Genomic DNA, 15833 nt, shown 5'->3' on the forward strand with positions numbered 1-15833 from the left:
GGAAATCCGGGTCTATCAATCGTGTAATTTTCAAAGGATCGCAATCCGGTGGAAAAGATCTGGATCACTGATGTATCAAAAATGTAACGTTACATTTCCATTATGTCCATGTTGTAAACACTGCACATTTGCAGAAAGCGGAGTGGGCGCATACAAATACAGTTGACTAAGGAGCCGCATCATTAAGGCTCTATGGCGCATATTCAATGTCAACGAGTAGGTGACGAGGCTTCTAGTGCTGTATATTTCCATGAGTGGGCGTACCGTTCAGGCAACAATGAGCTGAGCCATGAGCTGGTCACTGGTAGGCTAGGAAAGTGCACTTTCTTATCTTTAAAGTGATACGCCAAAAAAAAAATTTCGTGTCTTGCCTCACTCCCGAGTCCATGACCAGCAGATAGACACCATCCTTTCGACTGTGCGTGCAGTAACAAGGGAGATAGAGCCGTATCGCCCGTAATTAGCTTAGCTCAAACGCTGGAAGTGTATAGGTAGTGTTAGCCTGCCTCCACCTAAAGTCATCAGAGAAACTCTTCAGCAACTCTAAACGGACCGATCTTCGTCTCAGAGCTGACAAAACTCTCCGGTAAGGCATCTTGAGCGGTCAAATGCCAGTAACGGGACGAGATCGGTCAAAATGGAGAGTTCAAGCAAAGACGGGTTATTTTGGTTCAAGATAGCTACATCGAGGGTAGGTTAGCTTCCTATTTCAAAGTAAAAGCACTTCTGTAAAGGGCAATGGGTGTTTTATTTTTGTGAAAGTAACCGGAAGTGCGTTGGTCACAACGGCTAGCTTGAGTAGCGCCGAATTCGTCCGAACAAAATCGTAAACAGCTGGTATTTAGACAAATTAACGACACATTGCTGATCTAAATGGCTACTTTCTCACCTAAACATGTTTGAAATGTTGATAAAGTGATATATTTACAGAGTTTATAGCTAAAATGAAATTGGCTTCCGACTGCTGATTTCAGCTCGGGTAGGAGGCAGGCTAACACTACCTATACACTTCCAGCGTTTGAGCTAAGCTAATTACCGGCGATACGGCTCTATCTCCATGGTTACTGCACGCACAGTCGAAAGGATGGTGTCTATCTGCTGGTCATGGACTCGGGAGTGAGGCAAGACACGAAAAGAAATGTTGGCGTATCACTTTAAGGGACAACTTGGATGAGTTCGTTCTTCTTTTTTTTTTACTGCATGGCCGAAGTACCTGATCAGGACCCGGTATTGGCAGATACTCAAAATCAAATGACTTGGACTTGGGCGGGAAAAAAATGTGATTGGGTCATTCCTAGGAGAAGCCTTTTGGTTGACAGGCGAAAGACCTGTTGTTGAAGTTCTAAAGGATGTTTCTTCCCATATCTTCAAGAACTTCAAGACATTGTGTCTTCAAGAACAATTTTGAACTGAAGAAGCCTTTTTGTTAAGACGTGACAACCTGCTCTTGAAGTTCTTGAGGACATTTCTTCCAACATCTTCAAGAACTTCAAGAACAGTTCATCAAGTCTTGAAGAAAAGCTCTAAAGTTAGAACTGAAGAAGCCTTTTGGATCGAACCATCTTCAAGAACTGAAAAAGAAGTCCAGTTGCCTTCAGCTTAACAACTACCATGACCTGGATGACTGATAAGACACTTAAAGCAGAAGTAAGCGATCTGGTCGTTTTGGCTAACTTCCTGTCAGCTGATGGAGTTAGCAGTCCCCGTCCTCGTCCCTACGTCACCACATTCACGGCGTCCCTTGGCTGCACACACAGAGAGGACCGCCCCTTTATGCCGCTCTCTCTCCTCATTGGATAAAGGTTGTAGGATACAAGGAAAGTTTTCTCCTCGGCTTACAGCAGAGCAGAGTGACTGACAGACCCGTGTTTCAGACCAAACAGTGATTGCTGTTGGGAAGATATAACTATTTAAGACTTATATTAACACAAATATTCTGCTTACTTCTGCTTTAACCTACATCCAACTTAATGTTTTTATCTCTGCACATTATATTTCCACCAAGAAAAATTATGACAACTGTTGATGTCTTCAGTTTATAGCTACTATGCGAAGAAGGATCCTGGGGGGGTCATTGGAAGACAATAAAGGGGTGACAGACACTGATTGAGGGGATTCAGATTAGGTTGAGGTGAAAGTTTGTGGGTAGAAGTGAGGTTGTTGTGGTGTGACTTTTAGTGTTTCCACCAGTTTGGTCTTGAAGAACCTGTACTGGTTGAACCCTGAGCTGAGCTGGGGGTAGTAGTGGTGGTGGTGGTGGTGGGGGGGGGGAGTCCTTACTGCAAGCACGTACAGAAATCTAATGCAAATCCTTCCCAGAAGATATCAGAGTAGGCTAAAGCAATTACATGCACAGTGTTCAAAACACACACACACGGATGTTACAAAACAAGTACCACAACTCCACAGCTTCATTACATGCTGTTCACACACACAAATGTGTTTGAAAGAGCACTGTTGTGTTGCGAAATATCAGTTTACTTCACCTCCTGCTGCATGCATGAAAACACACGAATTACCTAGTTAGTTGACATAACCTGTCTGCACTTGAAATAACAGCTGCTTCCGTTCAAAATAAACCTTTATTCAAACATTACACTTAGTTAACAGATGCATACACGATACACACATTAAAAAAAGCAGAATTAAAACACCTTACTTGGTGTCTCAGGATAGTTTGTTGCACCATCCGGGCATAGTTGTCCAGTTTAACGCCCGAGTTGCTTCTACTTCTCATGGTGACGAGTCAACAGTTCAGTTCAGTTCAGTTCAGTTCAACAACTTGTTAAATCCTCGACAGTAAAAGTCATTTCTTTTCAAAAGTTCACAACAGCCGGTGACAGAGGAGGAGGCGACGTTCACGGCGACCAGAGGAGCTGCTGCTGCTGCTGCTCGGCTGTCATGAGAGCAGCTTCACGGAGTTTGGTTGTAACCTGAGGAGGCAGCGGTAAGTTGGAGACAGGTAACAGCAGCTGGACAGGAAGCGCTGGAATGCTGCCTTCAAAATAAAAGCACAAACGCTGTTTGACAAAAATTTATGGAAAGACAAACGGGTCACCTTTCGTATTATAACCGTTTTTAAAGGTACCCAAGGGTGAAATTGTTGCGCACAACATAGGCTACAACACATTCATATTTTGCTAAATAAAGATACACTACAGCAGTGTTTTTCAACCTTGGGGTCGGGTCCCCATGTGAGGTCGCCTGGAATCCAAATGGGGTCACCTAAAATGTCTAGTAGCCTAATTGGTAAAAAAGTTTTGTTTTTGTTTTTTAACTAATTATTATTGTATTTAAAATTATGATTAAAAACACACACACAATATTAAACAACTGTATTCTATACTTTCACTTTCTCAAATATAAATTGAGTTCAAATAAAATGTAGCATATAAAAATATCTGAGACGTCACGTGACTGCACGTGATCGGGAGTCGCCAGAAACTTGTGATGTCAAAATGGGGTCACGAGCCAAAAAAGGATCTTCTGGGGTTTAAGTAAACCTGCTAAACCTGTTCACATGGAATAGTTTACGTTTTTTTTTAATTCAGTTAAGTGCAACTGCAAAAAAGGGCAACAAAAGATGATGGTGTGCATATGTCAGCCTAGGCCAAATTTTGTTCAGTTATGAAATTGCTGCAGGCTCAAAACTATAATTTTCCAGTTGTCTAAGTTGGAGGCCAAAATTAGCCTATAATTGAAAATCTAATTTGATAAATTGCCCACATCCTTGCATCAGACCACAGTATACAAAAAATGTTTAACAAGAATATATATTTTATATCTTACATGTTTATGAAATGCTGTGTTTACAATTACGACCTGTTTGGCTTTCAATAGCTTGCCCTCTCAAAGAAGAACACTTTGTCTGCAATTCATTACAACCAATATGAGAAAAGTTAAATGAAATAGTTTAATTCTCACTTTCACTAATATGAACATACTTTCCCTACTCTAGCTACTTTCACTGAAGGATATAGTTTAATCATTGTTTTATTTTGAATTTCGAAAGCGGAAGTGTTCCTCTTCATTCAGGATAACTTGACCCTGATGGAAGTTCTCGCATGGAGCTTCCTACAGCGAGGCAAATAAAAGTCAAGGATGAACTTAATGACCCGACGTTGTTACTGTAACACATTTAGGGAAAAGTTAACGACTTAGAAATGTTATGCAACTGTTTCCGGAAGTGTCAAGAACAACCCGATCAGATGCAACCAGGAAGCAAACTGAGACAAAAACAAAATCAAACAGTCGCACGTCAACAAGTAAAGCAGAGTCACTATTTTATCAATGCACTTCGCAGCTGAATGGTTTACTAACTACAGTCAACAGCCGTCTCTCGTTTTCGCATAGTGAAGCAGCCGCTCCAACATTTTAAGTGCGCCCCTATTACAGACTTTATGGCAGACGCACAGAAGCAAGTGAAGAAGAAACTTCCGGTTTTCAAAATAAAACGTCAGTGTTAAATGTATTCAGATTTCATTTTGTAAAATATGAGAACTACATTTAAAATGTATAAGAATTATAAGGGCAATTATATAATTATAATTAACGTCGTTCAGGCAGGTTGATTGGACGTCGATCTGAGGTGCTGTCGAAATGAAAGTTTTTCAGGATCAGAACTGTTTTATTGCCAAGAGCAGTAAAGGTCAGTTTACAGCACGAGGAACTTGTCTTGGTGTCAGGTGCAAACATAAAAGTACCAAAAATAGAATAGAATAATAAAATAAAATAAAATAAAATAGAATGAATTAAAATATTCTAGTGCAAAAGATACTATAGCCTATACTGATGAGGCCAAAATCAAGATGGCTCTCCTAAATGCCCGGTCACTATCCAACAAAACTTTTGTACTTCGTGACCTCTGTAACTCTCATGCCTTAGATTTAATGTTTATAACTGAGACGTGGTTGCGTGACGGGGAAGTTGCACCCCTGTTGGAACTTTGTCCTCCTGACTGTAGCTTTTTCAGCTCTCCTAGGCTGACTGGTAGAGGAGGGGGAATTGCCTCATTTTTTAATAATAGTTTTAAATGCAAATTGATTTCATATTGTGATCATGTCACTAGTTTTGAATTGCAGCTTTTCACGATAAATATACCATCTGTTGTTCTAATTGCTGTGATTTACCGTCCACCGAAGTACAACGATAAGTTTATCTCAGAGTTTGCTGACTTTTTATCCAGATTTATTTTACATTATGAAAAGATACTGATCGTTGGTGACTTCAATATTCATGTTTGTTGTAACGACAAGCCTCTGGTTAGAGACTTTTTAAATGTTATCGAGTCTTTTGACCTCATACAGTTTGTTTCTGGACCAACACATCAGCATGGACACACATTAGATCTGGTTCTAGGCTATGGGTTGTCTGTGTCAATTAATGAAATTTCTGTCTTGCCAATTTTAGATCACTCAGTGTTACTTTTTGATATTATGATTCCTAATTTATTTTCCTCTCAAAAAACATCCCCAAATATGAAGTTGTCTCGTTATATAGGACCTGGGGCCCTGAATGATCTTAACCTTAGACTGCCGTCAACAGTTGACTCAGTCTTCACCAAATCCCTCTCAGTGGACAGTCTTACTGAAAATTTTAATAGTGCACTCCAGGGATTGTTGGATCTGGTGGCACCGGCAAAGTCTCGGAAGTGCTCTCAGAAAAATCCCATGCCCTGGCTAAATGAGGATTTGTTAAGTCTCAGGAAAAGCTGCAGAAAACAGGAGCGCCAGTGGCGTCACTCTAAACTGGAGGGTCATTATCAAACATGGCAAGACAGCTTGACCACTTACCAGTCCAGAATGTCTGCCGCGAAGGCAGCCTACTATTCTAATCTGATTTTGAACAATAAGCACAACCCAAGGCTTTTATTTGACACTGTCTCTAAGTTGACACAAGATCGACAGCTAGTCATCAGCACTGACCTCTCAGCACAGGACTTTATGGAACATTTTAATAATAGAGTCGAGGACATCAGATCCAGAGTAACGCATTCTCTTGCTGGGGGATCAGACTCTGTTGTCAATATATGTAGCTCTGTAAAACAAGTTCTCTCTGTTTTCGAACCTACCTCTTTGGCCACGCTAACTAAGATTACTATGGCCGCAAGAAGCACGACCTGCCCTCTTGATTCTCTCCCGGCATGGGTTGTAAAGGAGCTTTGGCCAACGCTAGGTCTATATATTTTAGATATCCTTAATCTCTCGCTAGCCACTGGAGTGTTTCCATCATGTTTTAAGACCGCTGTTGTTAAACCCTTATTGAAGAAACCTAATCTGGATGCAAACTCCTTAGCTAATTATAGACCAGTCTCAAATCTAGCTTTTTTATCCAAAGTCTTTGAGAAAGTGGTTTCACACCAACTTTTACAGTTCCTGTCTTCAAATGATCTATTTGAGCCATTACAGTCTGCTTTTCGTGCTAATCACTCTACAGAAACAGCACTCACAAAAGTGGTAAACGATTTATTATTGGCCCTGGATTCAGAGACAACATCTGTCTTGCTATTGTTAGACCTTAGCGCTGCGTTTGATACTGTGGATCACAATATACTTCTGGACAGGCTCGAAAACTATTTTGGCATCTCAGGCCAGGTACTTAAATGGTTAAGATCTTACCTGTCAGATCGATCTCATTGTGTTCTCTATAACAATACATTTTCTGAGTCTTGCCCTGTTAGGTACGGGGTTCCTCAAGGCTCTGTCCTTGGTCCATTACTCTTCTCATTATACTTGGCACCACTTGGTCTGATTATGCGTTCTTTTGGAATTGTTTTTCACTGTTATGCAGATGATTTGCAAATATATATGCCAGTTGTTGCAGAAAATGGGTCCTGCTCTGATAAACTTACAGCCTGTTTGGCCACTGTGAGGACCTGGCTATCAACAAACTTTCTGCTGCTTAATGCAGCGAAGACCGAAATGATAGCTATAGGACCAGCAAAGTTATGCCACCGGTTTGATCACTTTACTGTATCTCTGGATGAATGTGTTATTCCCTGCAAGGATAAGGTAAAAAATCTTGGAGTGCTCTTTGACCAGACCCTCTCTTTTGAGTCACATTTAAAGGAGGTGACTAAAATTGCATTTTTTCACCTCAGAAAAATCGCTAAGATAAGATCTATCCTTTCTTTGAAAGACGCAGAGACTCTTATTCATGCCTTTGTAACTTCAAGGTTAGATTATTGTAATGTGCTTTTATCTGGGCTGCCCAAAAAGAGCCTTCGTGGTCTGCAGTTGGTCCAAAATGCAGCAGCCCGTTTGCTGACCGGATCATCCCGCTATGAGCATGTCAGCCCTGTATTGGCCTCTCTTCATTGGCTCCCTGTTCGGGTTAGAGCCGATTTCAAGGTGCTGTTGTTGACGTACAAAATTTTAAATGGTCTTGCTCCGATCTATATGTCAGATCTTGTTAACACTTATGTACCTGTACGACCTTTGCGCTCCCAGGCGAGTGATTACCTGAGTGTCCCAAAGGTGAATAAAAAAACAGCAGGTGAGCGGGCTTTTTCCTTCCGCGCACCTACTTTATGGAACAGTCTTCCCTTGGACATCAGGCAGTCATGTTCAGTTGAGGTCTTTAAATCTAAGCTTAAGACCCACTTGTATACTGTCACGTATGAGTAGGTGTTTTTGCCTTCTCTGTCATCCATGTTTGAACTGTTGTTATTGTTGTGTCTGTTTTCACATGTTTTTAAACGTTCTGTAACTGTACAGCACTTTGATGGAAAGTGCTCTATAAATAAAATTATTATTATTATTATTATATTATACAAAAAGGAAATGTGCATACCGTATACGATAAATACACATATAGCCTACTATATAAAAGAATAGAATAAAGATATATACAAATACTACTAAATAAGTTCTGATGTCATTTCACGGCTAATAGACGGTAATAGGCCTACATTTCAACGTTGTTTAGATGACAACTTCTGTCGTTTCCAAGTCAAATAGACACGTTTCAGCCTTTTTGTCAAAATACACATGTAATGTATAGGCCTATTGCATTTCAAAAGGTGTTTACCTAAATTGTGAGTTTCAACTAGTCCCTACATAACTGGCATTACCACATCCATAAATTATATGACAAGCACAGCTCTTCTGCTGCATACATACACGTGTAATTCTCATTGCTCTAATCTACAACTATTTGAATTAACTGCATCAAGGTCCAAATGTCAAATAGACGTCAACTCAGTCTCACACCAGCAAATTTCACTTTTGCCAACTTAAAATATCACAGGTTTAGGGTGAGACAACTGATGTGAGATTAAAACAATAAAAAAAGAGAAAATAATTTAAGGAAAACAGAAAAGAGATCATTCTCAAGTGACTTTTTTTTTCTGTGTAAGTGAAAATATTTTTTGATGGTCTGCCATATTTTCGTGTTTGAATCGACTATTCGAAATATTAATATTTCCCACTCCTATAGTTTCTTCTTGCTCAAACCATGTGGGTGATATGTCTTTTAGTTATGTAGCCTATTAAATATGATTTTCTGTTTCCATGTTCCATAAGTGTCCAACATGGATATTTGTTTCTCTCACATACATACATAAAAATTGAGTATTAGACTGTGTTTGGTGTAAATAAAAAGGCAACTTTAACACCTTTAGGATCATAGATTGCCTTTTTCGTCTTATTTTGAAAACCGGAAGTGCTGACTTTCTCAGTGGCCTTCATTCGCCTTAAGCTCCATGACACGGGCGCACTCAAAATGTTGGTGCGGATGTTATATCAATCGCTCACTTGACCGCAGTTACAGTCAACTTGTATAAAATAAAGATGTTTTATTTTTTTTCTGCAGTGGCAGGAAACGGAGCAGCTGTTTTGGCGCCCTCTAGCGAAAATCATGGTTCCTACTGTTGCTACTTTTTACTGTAGCCAATTCATAACTTTACACACTCCACACAATTAAAACATCTAACCTATGATTTTTTTTACTCATAAAGAGTATGGATTCATTTTTGCATGGGGGAATATTTTACGTTTACTGTGTGTATTTCTTTCTTTTTCTTTTCTTTTTTTAGGCTACTGAATACAGACATTTTGTGCTACTTCATACACTACAATTATATATTCATTTACATTTATCTCATGAGTTGAGTGCTAAAGTCGCCCTTTTTTGTTGACTCCCCTCACCATTTTGTAAAACTGCAAAAAAAAAAAAAAAAAACTGCAGTCAATTGTATTCATCCTGAATGACTCAAACTGTTCATTTAAGGGTAAATCAGTTCAGCCCATTATTAATAACAATAGAAGGCAAGGCAAGGTAAGGCAAATTTATTTAATCATACACTTGCTTTACAGAGGCATAGAAATACATAAATATCATAAAATTCATTAAAATAACAGAAAAACATTTAAAAGGAAAGGGAAGAAATAAGAAGAAATAGGAGAAGAAAGTCAAAAGTCAAAGGGCCTTTATTGTCATTTTATTGTGAACAATACAACAAAAGTAAAAGTGCTGCTCCGTTAGGTGCCGCATAATAACAGATTCACACATCACAACAATCACTACTCAGTATATTATCTAATTTGTGAATTAATTCTTTGTAACAAGGGGTAGACAATATAAGTTCTTTCTGCCCCCTTTCATTCAAGAGTTACAGTTGTCATTATTTTTTTTGTTTTTATGCTCGATAAATGAATGAAATAAATAAACTAAACTAAACAATAATAAATTAAAAATAGATAGATAGATAGAAGAAAATAAAGAAGAAGAGGGAAAAAGAACAATTAAAAGTAATTGTTGTCAGATGTCTATCTATCTATCTATCTATCTATCTATCTATCTATCTATCTATCTATCTATCTATCTATCTATCTATCTATCTATCTATCTAAAGTTTAATTTATTACAGTAAAAACTACATGAGGGTAGTGTAGTAGTGTAGTACCCATAGGGTAGTACCGTCTCCTGCCTGCAGTAGCGCGCTGCGGCCGCTGGGGGCAGCAGAGCCTCCGCGCTCTTCTTCAGACGCTGGGACTTGGGGCGTGAGGAAGGAAGCAGCAGCCTCTCTTTCCAAGATGGCAGCCACCATAGACAACAGCAACGCCGCCGCACAGGCGACGAAGAGGCGACACCTCGGGATCCCGGAGGCGGCGTTTGTGGTGCGTGAACCGCGGCTCTCCGTCTCTCTCCCTGTCCGCTGTTTCCTGCTCGATTCCACAACTTTTTATTAAGTTGAAGTATCCGGTTTGTGGGCGCGTCATGCTAGCTGTTAGCTGCTAGCCGCTAGCTGCTAACAGTTAATCCTGCTGTGTGAGTGTGTGTGTGTTATAGGAGTGTGTGTGCAGGCTGGGCGGCTGCTCATCTCCTTCTATGGACATCGCAGACCGCCGGTGCTCGAGCTGCTGCTTCTCATTTCGACATATTTTCCCACGTGTTTATCAAAAAGATAAATATTTATTAGCTGATAGCTTATCAACGAGCAGCTTTTTTGTACTCTATGTAACATTTAACGGTGGCTGCTACAACCTCCTCCTCCTCTTTCATCTTATAAAGTAGCTATAAAAGACCCAGCACAAATCTAAATACAGAATAAAGTACATCAATAATTACATAACGAGTGAGTTATTTAATTAAGACAGGGGTTTAAACCCAAAGATGATAAATATAAGTACTTTAACAGGCATATTATTGGCTGTCAGGGGTCTTCTTGGTTGTCAAAAGACATGATTTAGCTGAAAACCTCATTATGTTCAGTTTTTTTTTTTTTTTATATATAAGAAGATTAAAATAATCCACCAGACTCTTTAGTAACTGCTGCGACTAACCCTTATGTATTTTCAAGACTGGTTAATCTCCTGGTTAAGTTTTGCCAAAATGAGAAAAATGTTTGTTATAATTTTCCCAAAGCTAGTATCCAAATTAAAGTCCCAAATCTCCCCCTATTAATCTGAAAGACGTGATAGTGTCTGTCTTCTAATAGTTGAAAAAAGTTCTTATATACAAGACATGGGTAGAAACATGTAATGGTAGGCTACTGCTAAACCTCTTTCTACCCTTTTTAAAGGGATAGTTCAACATTTTGGCAAATTGGCCCATTGCCATAATCCCTATAGTCTTTAGCAGTAGGTTCGTTACCTTTATTTGTTGGTGCAAGCTATTTTTAGAACGGCGGAGCAGAGCTGCAAGCAACAACTCCACAACGCTCTGGTGGACAAGTTGTGACCTGCACATTCACCACGCTATGAGATAATAACAGAACGTTACCAGACAGAGTTGTTATAGAGGGAAATTCATGCAAAACCACTGATGCACGTTCCCGTCGGGGACAGTTTTTCAGCAAGCAGTCTCTGCATTTCCCTCTTAAACAACTCAGTGGTAATGTTCTGTTATTATCTCATAGCGTGGTGAATGTGCAGGTCACAACTTGTCCACCAGAGCGTTGTGGAGTTGTTGGATTGTGTATTTGATGAGTTTGATGAGGGAAACCAAGAAATCCCATGAGCCTCCGTAGCGTAGCTCTGAGCAGCTCTCGGCTCTGCTCCGCCGTTCTAAAAATAGCTTGCACCGACAATTAAAGGTAACGAACCTACTGCTACGACTATAGGGATTATGGCAATGGACCAATTTGCCAAAATGTTGAACTATCCCATTTGGTTTTAATAGTTATGGTGTGTCATTTTGGCTGAATTTGTATTGTTCGACTCCCACTGTGTTGTGTTTGGTGCTGCAACATTCAAGTCTTTCCCCCCCAGAGAGAGATTGTGTCCTGTTCTGGAAATACTTTGCCTGTACCTCCTTAAAAACAAAACCTTAGTTGATCCTTCATGTGTTTGCTCTGTGGGTTTTCTACAGGAGGATGTCGAGTCTTTTATGAAGCAGCCCGGCAACGAGACGGCAGACGCGGTTCTGAGGAGGCTGGACGAACAGTACCAGAAATATAAATACATGGAGCTCAACCTGTCTCAGAAGAAACTCAGGTAACACACACACACACACACACACACACACACACACACACACACACACACACACACACACACACACACACACACACACGTAATCAATAAAAACATCCACAGCAGTGTCATAATAAATCTCTGTTTGCTTTATCTCCGTCTTGACTAAATCTCCTCTTTTCTTCAGGTTGAAAAACCAGATCCCACAAATCACACAGACGCTAGAAATCCTCCGACACATGCAGAAGAAAAAGGTGTGTGAGGGTTTTTCGTGGATCTTTGAAATGTTACGGACTGAAATCAAATTGAGAAAAAAAAAAAAAGAATGAATGGATTTTGAACAAGTTTGTTTGTTTGTTTGTTTGTTTGTTTCCCCCAGGAAACCACAGAGCCCATGGAGACTCACTTCCTATTGGCTGACAATGTTTACTGCAAGGCCTCGGTGCCGCCCACCGACAAAGTCTGCCTATGGTTAGGGGTGAGTCCAGCTCGGATCAGAGTTTTAAGTTATAATATGTAGGAATTCCCCCCATCTAGCGGTGCGGTTGCATATCGGAACGTATTCTTGATGTTGCATTCACGTTTACCTGACCCACGTTTTACCGTCTTTCTCTGGTGGAGTAAAATGACATCCGGTTGGTTTGCCGACGGCCGTCTGCCTGACTGCACCTGAATGCAACACCAGTGCCTCCGTCCTTCCTTACACTACACAGTGGTGACAGTTTTAACAGGCCGAGCCCACAGCTCCACTGAGTTTCCGTGGTTACCTACGTAAAAAATGGCGATGCAACATGGCCGCCGCGGTTCGGTGCGTCGCCCACTTATGTATTTGTAACGACTTGTAACAACTCATTCTAAGGTACGAGAAAGCTTTCATTTGTATGTGGCTGTGATTCGACTTCAGTGAAATACGTATTTATGAAAGAAATATTTGATTTTTTTCTAATAAAAAGCCAAATAAGTTACATACTGGGGCTTTAATTTGACCATTTCAAAGAAGGAAAATCTAGATTCTCAACAATAATAATATGACCTTCAGTGTAAATGAAGAGTTAGTTACCAAAAAAAAAGTAATTTTCTTGTCACATCATGAAAAGAAAAGGACTCAGTGAAAAACTAAATCTGATGCAGTCGCTGCAAATCACTGATTGTGGTGTAGGTGACCTGCACATTCACCACAATATGAGATAATAACAGAACGTTACGAGACAGAGTTGTTTTAGAGGTAAATGCAGAGACTGCTTTCTGAAAAACCGACGGGAACGTGCATCAGCGGTTTTCCATGAATTTCCCTCTAAAACAACTCTGTCTGGTAACGTTGTGTTATTATCTCATAGCGTGGTGAATGTGCAGGACACAACTTGTCCACCAGAGCGTTTTGGAGTTGTTGGATTGTGTATTTGATGAGTTTGATGAGGGAAACCAAGAAATCCCATGAGCCTCCGTAGCGTAGCTCTGAGCAGCTCACGGCTCTGCTCCACCGTTCTAAAAACAGCTTGCACCGACAATTAAAGGTAACGAACCTACTGCTATGACTATAGGGATTATGGCAATGGACCAAACACCTTTTTTAACTGTTTTTCCCTCCGCTCCCAGGCCAACGTCATGCTAGAGTACGACATCGATGAAGCCCAGGCTCTGCTCGAGAAGAACCTGTCCACGGCGTCTCGTAACCTGGAGACGCTGGTGGACGATCTGGACTTCCTGCGCGACCAGTTCACCACCGTCGAAGTCAGTATCCTTCCACTGCTGCCTGCACTGCAAAAACTCAAAATCTTACCAAGAATATTTGTCTTATTTCTAGTCAAAATGTCATTTCTAGTCAAAACAAATCTCATTATACTTAAAATAAGACTCATCACATTAAAAAGTAGCTTGTTTTTAGACACTTTTTACTTCTTTTGAGCAGATTTTCACTTGAATTAAGTAGAAAAATCTGATAATGGAGCAAGTTTTTCTTTCTTATTACAAACTCAAAAAACTTGCTTTCACTGGAAGATTTTTCTACTTATTTCAAATAAAAATTAGTTTGAAACAAGCGAAAATCATCTAAAAACAAGTAAATTTTTAGGTGGTGAATCTTAATTTAAGAGGAAAGAGATTAGTTTTGACTAGAAATTAGACAAATATTCTTGGAAAGATTATGAGTTTTTGCAGTGTGAGCTCTCCGATGTTTGGGACGCTGTTGTTGTTGGTTGTTGTTGTGGTTTGTGTTTCCTCCGTAGGACCGTGTTCTCCTTAACCCGGCGCTCTCCTCAGACATGGCGCGAGTCTACAACTGGGACGTGAAGAGAAGGAGCAAAGAAAACCTCCTCAAATCCGCAGACAAGTCTTAATGGCGACGAGACGGCGTCCACACACACACACCCTCCTTAATGCTAAACCATCATCTCTTTAGTCAATTACAATAAAAAAAAAAAAACAACCCCTCCCTCCTCTCCTTCCCTCCTCCCTCTGTCATGTGTATGTCCCCCACTCCCCCTCTCCTCCCCCCTCAGAGCTCGGCCATTAGAGGGCGTGAAAAAATGGTTTTGATTGTGATGCGTTCAGGTGAATGCGTTAAAACGCTGATGGGATGTGTTGCTGTGCGTCCTCTGTCGGGCCGAGCTCCGACCCCCCACCACGACTGTTCTCTGTTGATTTGTTACTTTTTAAAGTATTTTTTCAAGTAAAAAACTAACAAAAAAAACAAAAGGCAAAGAGGCAATTTTTGTATTCTTTTTAATGATTTCAGTATATTATTGTTATTATTATAATTTCTGGCAGATTATTAGTGAGGGTTCTCTCGCATCGTCTTTTTCCTCTCTGCAGTTTTTTTCCTCCTTGTTTTCTTCTACTTCTTCTTCTCAGCCTGCTACAAGTTTATTCATGTGGGATTTGAGTTCACGCAGTTCCCATAATGCACCACAGCGCGAGGCTCGTAGGAGTTTCACCGCGTGGTTTTCACTTCAGGACTTTTCACTGTCGTCCTCCTCCTCCTCCGTCCCTTGACTTGTCCACACTCCATCGTCTCTTCTTCACCACCACCTCCTCCTCCTCTTCCTCTTCTTCCTCCTTTTTGCCGCTCTTCTGTCTGTATTTATTTGTCTCTCACTGTAACTCATTAAACAATGAATGAAGTAAAAAGAAGAACATTTGGGCAAAGAGATAACGGCCGTGGGATGTGGTGTTTATTTCCTCAAACACGACCAGGTGGAAGAGAGAGACGGTTTGGAGTCCAGAATCTGCAGGCGACAACAAAGTCCAAAACAGAGAAAAGGAAAAAATAAAACTGAAAGACTGAAATGAATTAAAGGTGGAGAGAAAAAAAAACATTAAACTGGACGTAAAATAAACATAAAACGGTGAAACAGAAGCAGAATAAACACAGGACAATCTACCTGCTGTTATCTAGAGCTCTCAGCTGTTGTATGGAAGCCCAGAAGGGTCATAATTGGTCTCATGAACTGTAAACTGCACCATATGTTTATTAAATAGTATTTAGTAAATAGCAATAAATAATAGTAAATAATATCTGTTATTGCAACTAAAATGTTTATGACAAGATCTGATATATTTAATTGACATCGTGTATATAGCAGGAACACTTTTGGTTTTGAAATGAGGGATCGTATTAAATAATTGTGATTTATATATGTATATATAAAGTTAACTAAAATTTATATACATATATATATTATAATTTTAGTTAACTTTCAGCTATTTCATACTTGATTACTGCGGTCTGTCCTCTTCTCTGATTGGCTGCTCACACTTTACATTCTTTAGTTCAGTGAATGAAGGTGAAAGTGAATTTTGACACATTTAGCTTATCGTACTTTTTCTGGCTTTTGCACTCCAAGCCAATATTTAGCAAACAAATAAATTTTCTTTTTTTTTTTTAAAATTTCCCCATAAAATTTCCCAATTAAATGTATT

At 39.9% G+C, this 15833-nt stretch overlaps 2 protein-coding genes across 2 annotated transcripts in view; one reads left to right on the forward strand and one right to left on the reverse strand.

Annotated features, from left to right (window-relative positions):
- Window positions 1–2913, reverse strand: part of LOC311001860 (phosphorylase b kinase regulatory subunit alpha, skeletal muscle isoform-like) — a 37589-nt gene extending 34676 nt beyond the window's left edge. The window contains exon 1 of the mRNA XM_083993039.1: window positions 2660–2913. Coding sequence (XP_083849165.1) covers window positions 2660–2737 — 78 coding nt within the window. The 5' untranslated portion in view covers window positions 2738–2913. The remainder of the gene's footprint in view (window positions 1–2659) is intronic.
- A 7086-nt stretch (window positions 2914–9999) lies between these two features.
- Window positions 10000–15172, forward strand: vbp1 (von Hippel-Lindau binding protein 1). Its single transcript, XM_083993379.1, has 6 exons — window positions 10000–10118; window positions 11812–11936; window positions 12103–12169; window positions 12295–12393; window positions 13512–13650; window positions 14175–15172. Exons 1-6 carry the CDS (start codon window positions 10035–10037, stop codon window positions 14249–14251), a joined length of 591 nt encoding a protein of 196 aa, XP_083849505.1. The 5' UTR covers window positions 10000–10034; the 3' UTR covers window positions 14252–15172.
- The last annotated feature ends 661 nt before the right edge of the window (window positions 15173–15833 follow it).

This window comes from Trachurus trachurus (genome assembly GCF_905171665.1).
Source record: "Trachurus trachurus genome assembly, chromosome: 18".
NCBI classification, from domain to species: domain Eukaryota; kingdom Metazoa; phylum Chordata; class Actinopteri; order Carangiformes; family Carangidae; genus Trachurus; species Trachurus trachurus.

Bases quoted from the DNA above. Each gene is read 5' to 3' on its own strand.
- vbp1 (XM_083993379.1), top strand. From the start codon at position 10,035: ATGGCAGCCACCATAGACAACAGCAACGCCGCCGCACAGGCGACGAAG. The intron at 12,394-13,511 runs GTGAGTCCAGCT...CTCCGCTCCCAG, and splicing joins AAGTCTGCCTATGGTTAGGG to GCCAACGTCATGCTAGAGTA. The intron at 13,651-14,174 runs GTATCCTTCCAC...CGCTCTCCTCAG, and splicing joins GTTCACCACCGTCGAAGTCA to ACATGGCGCGAGTCTACAAC.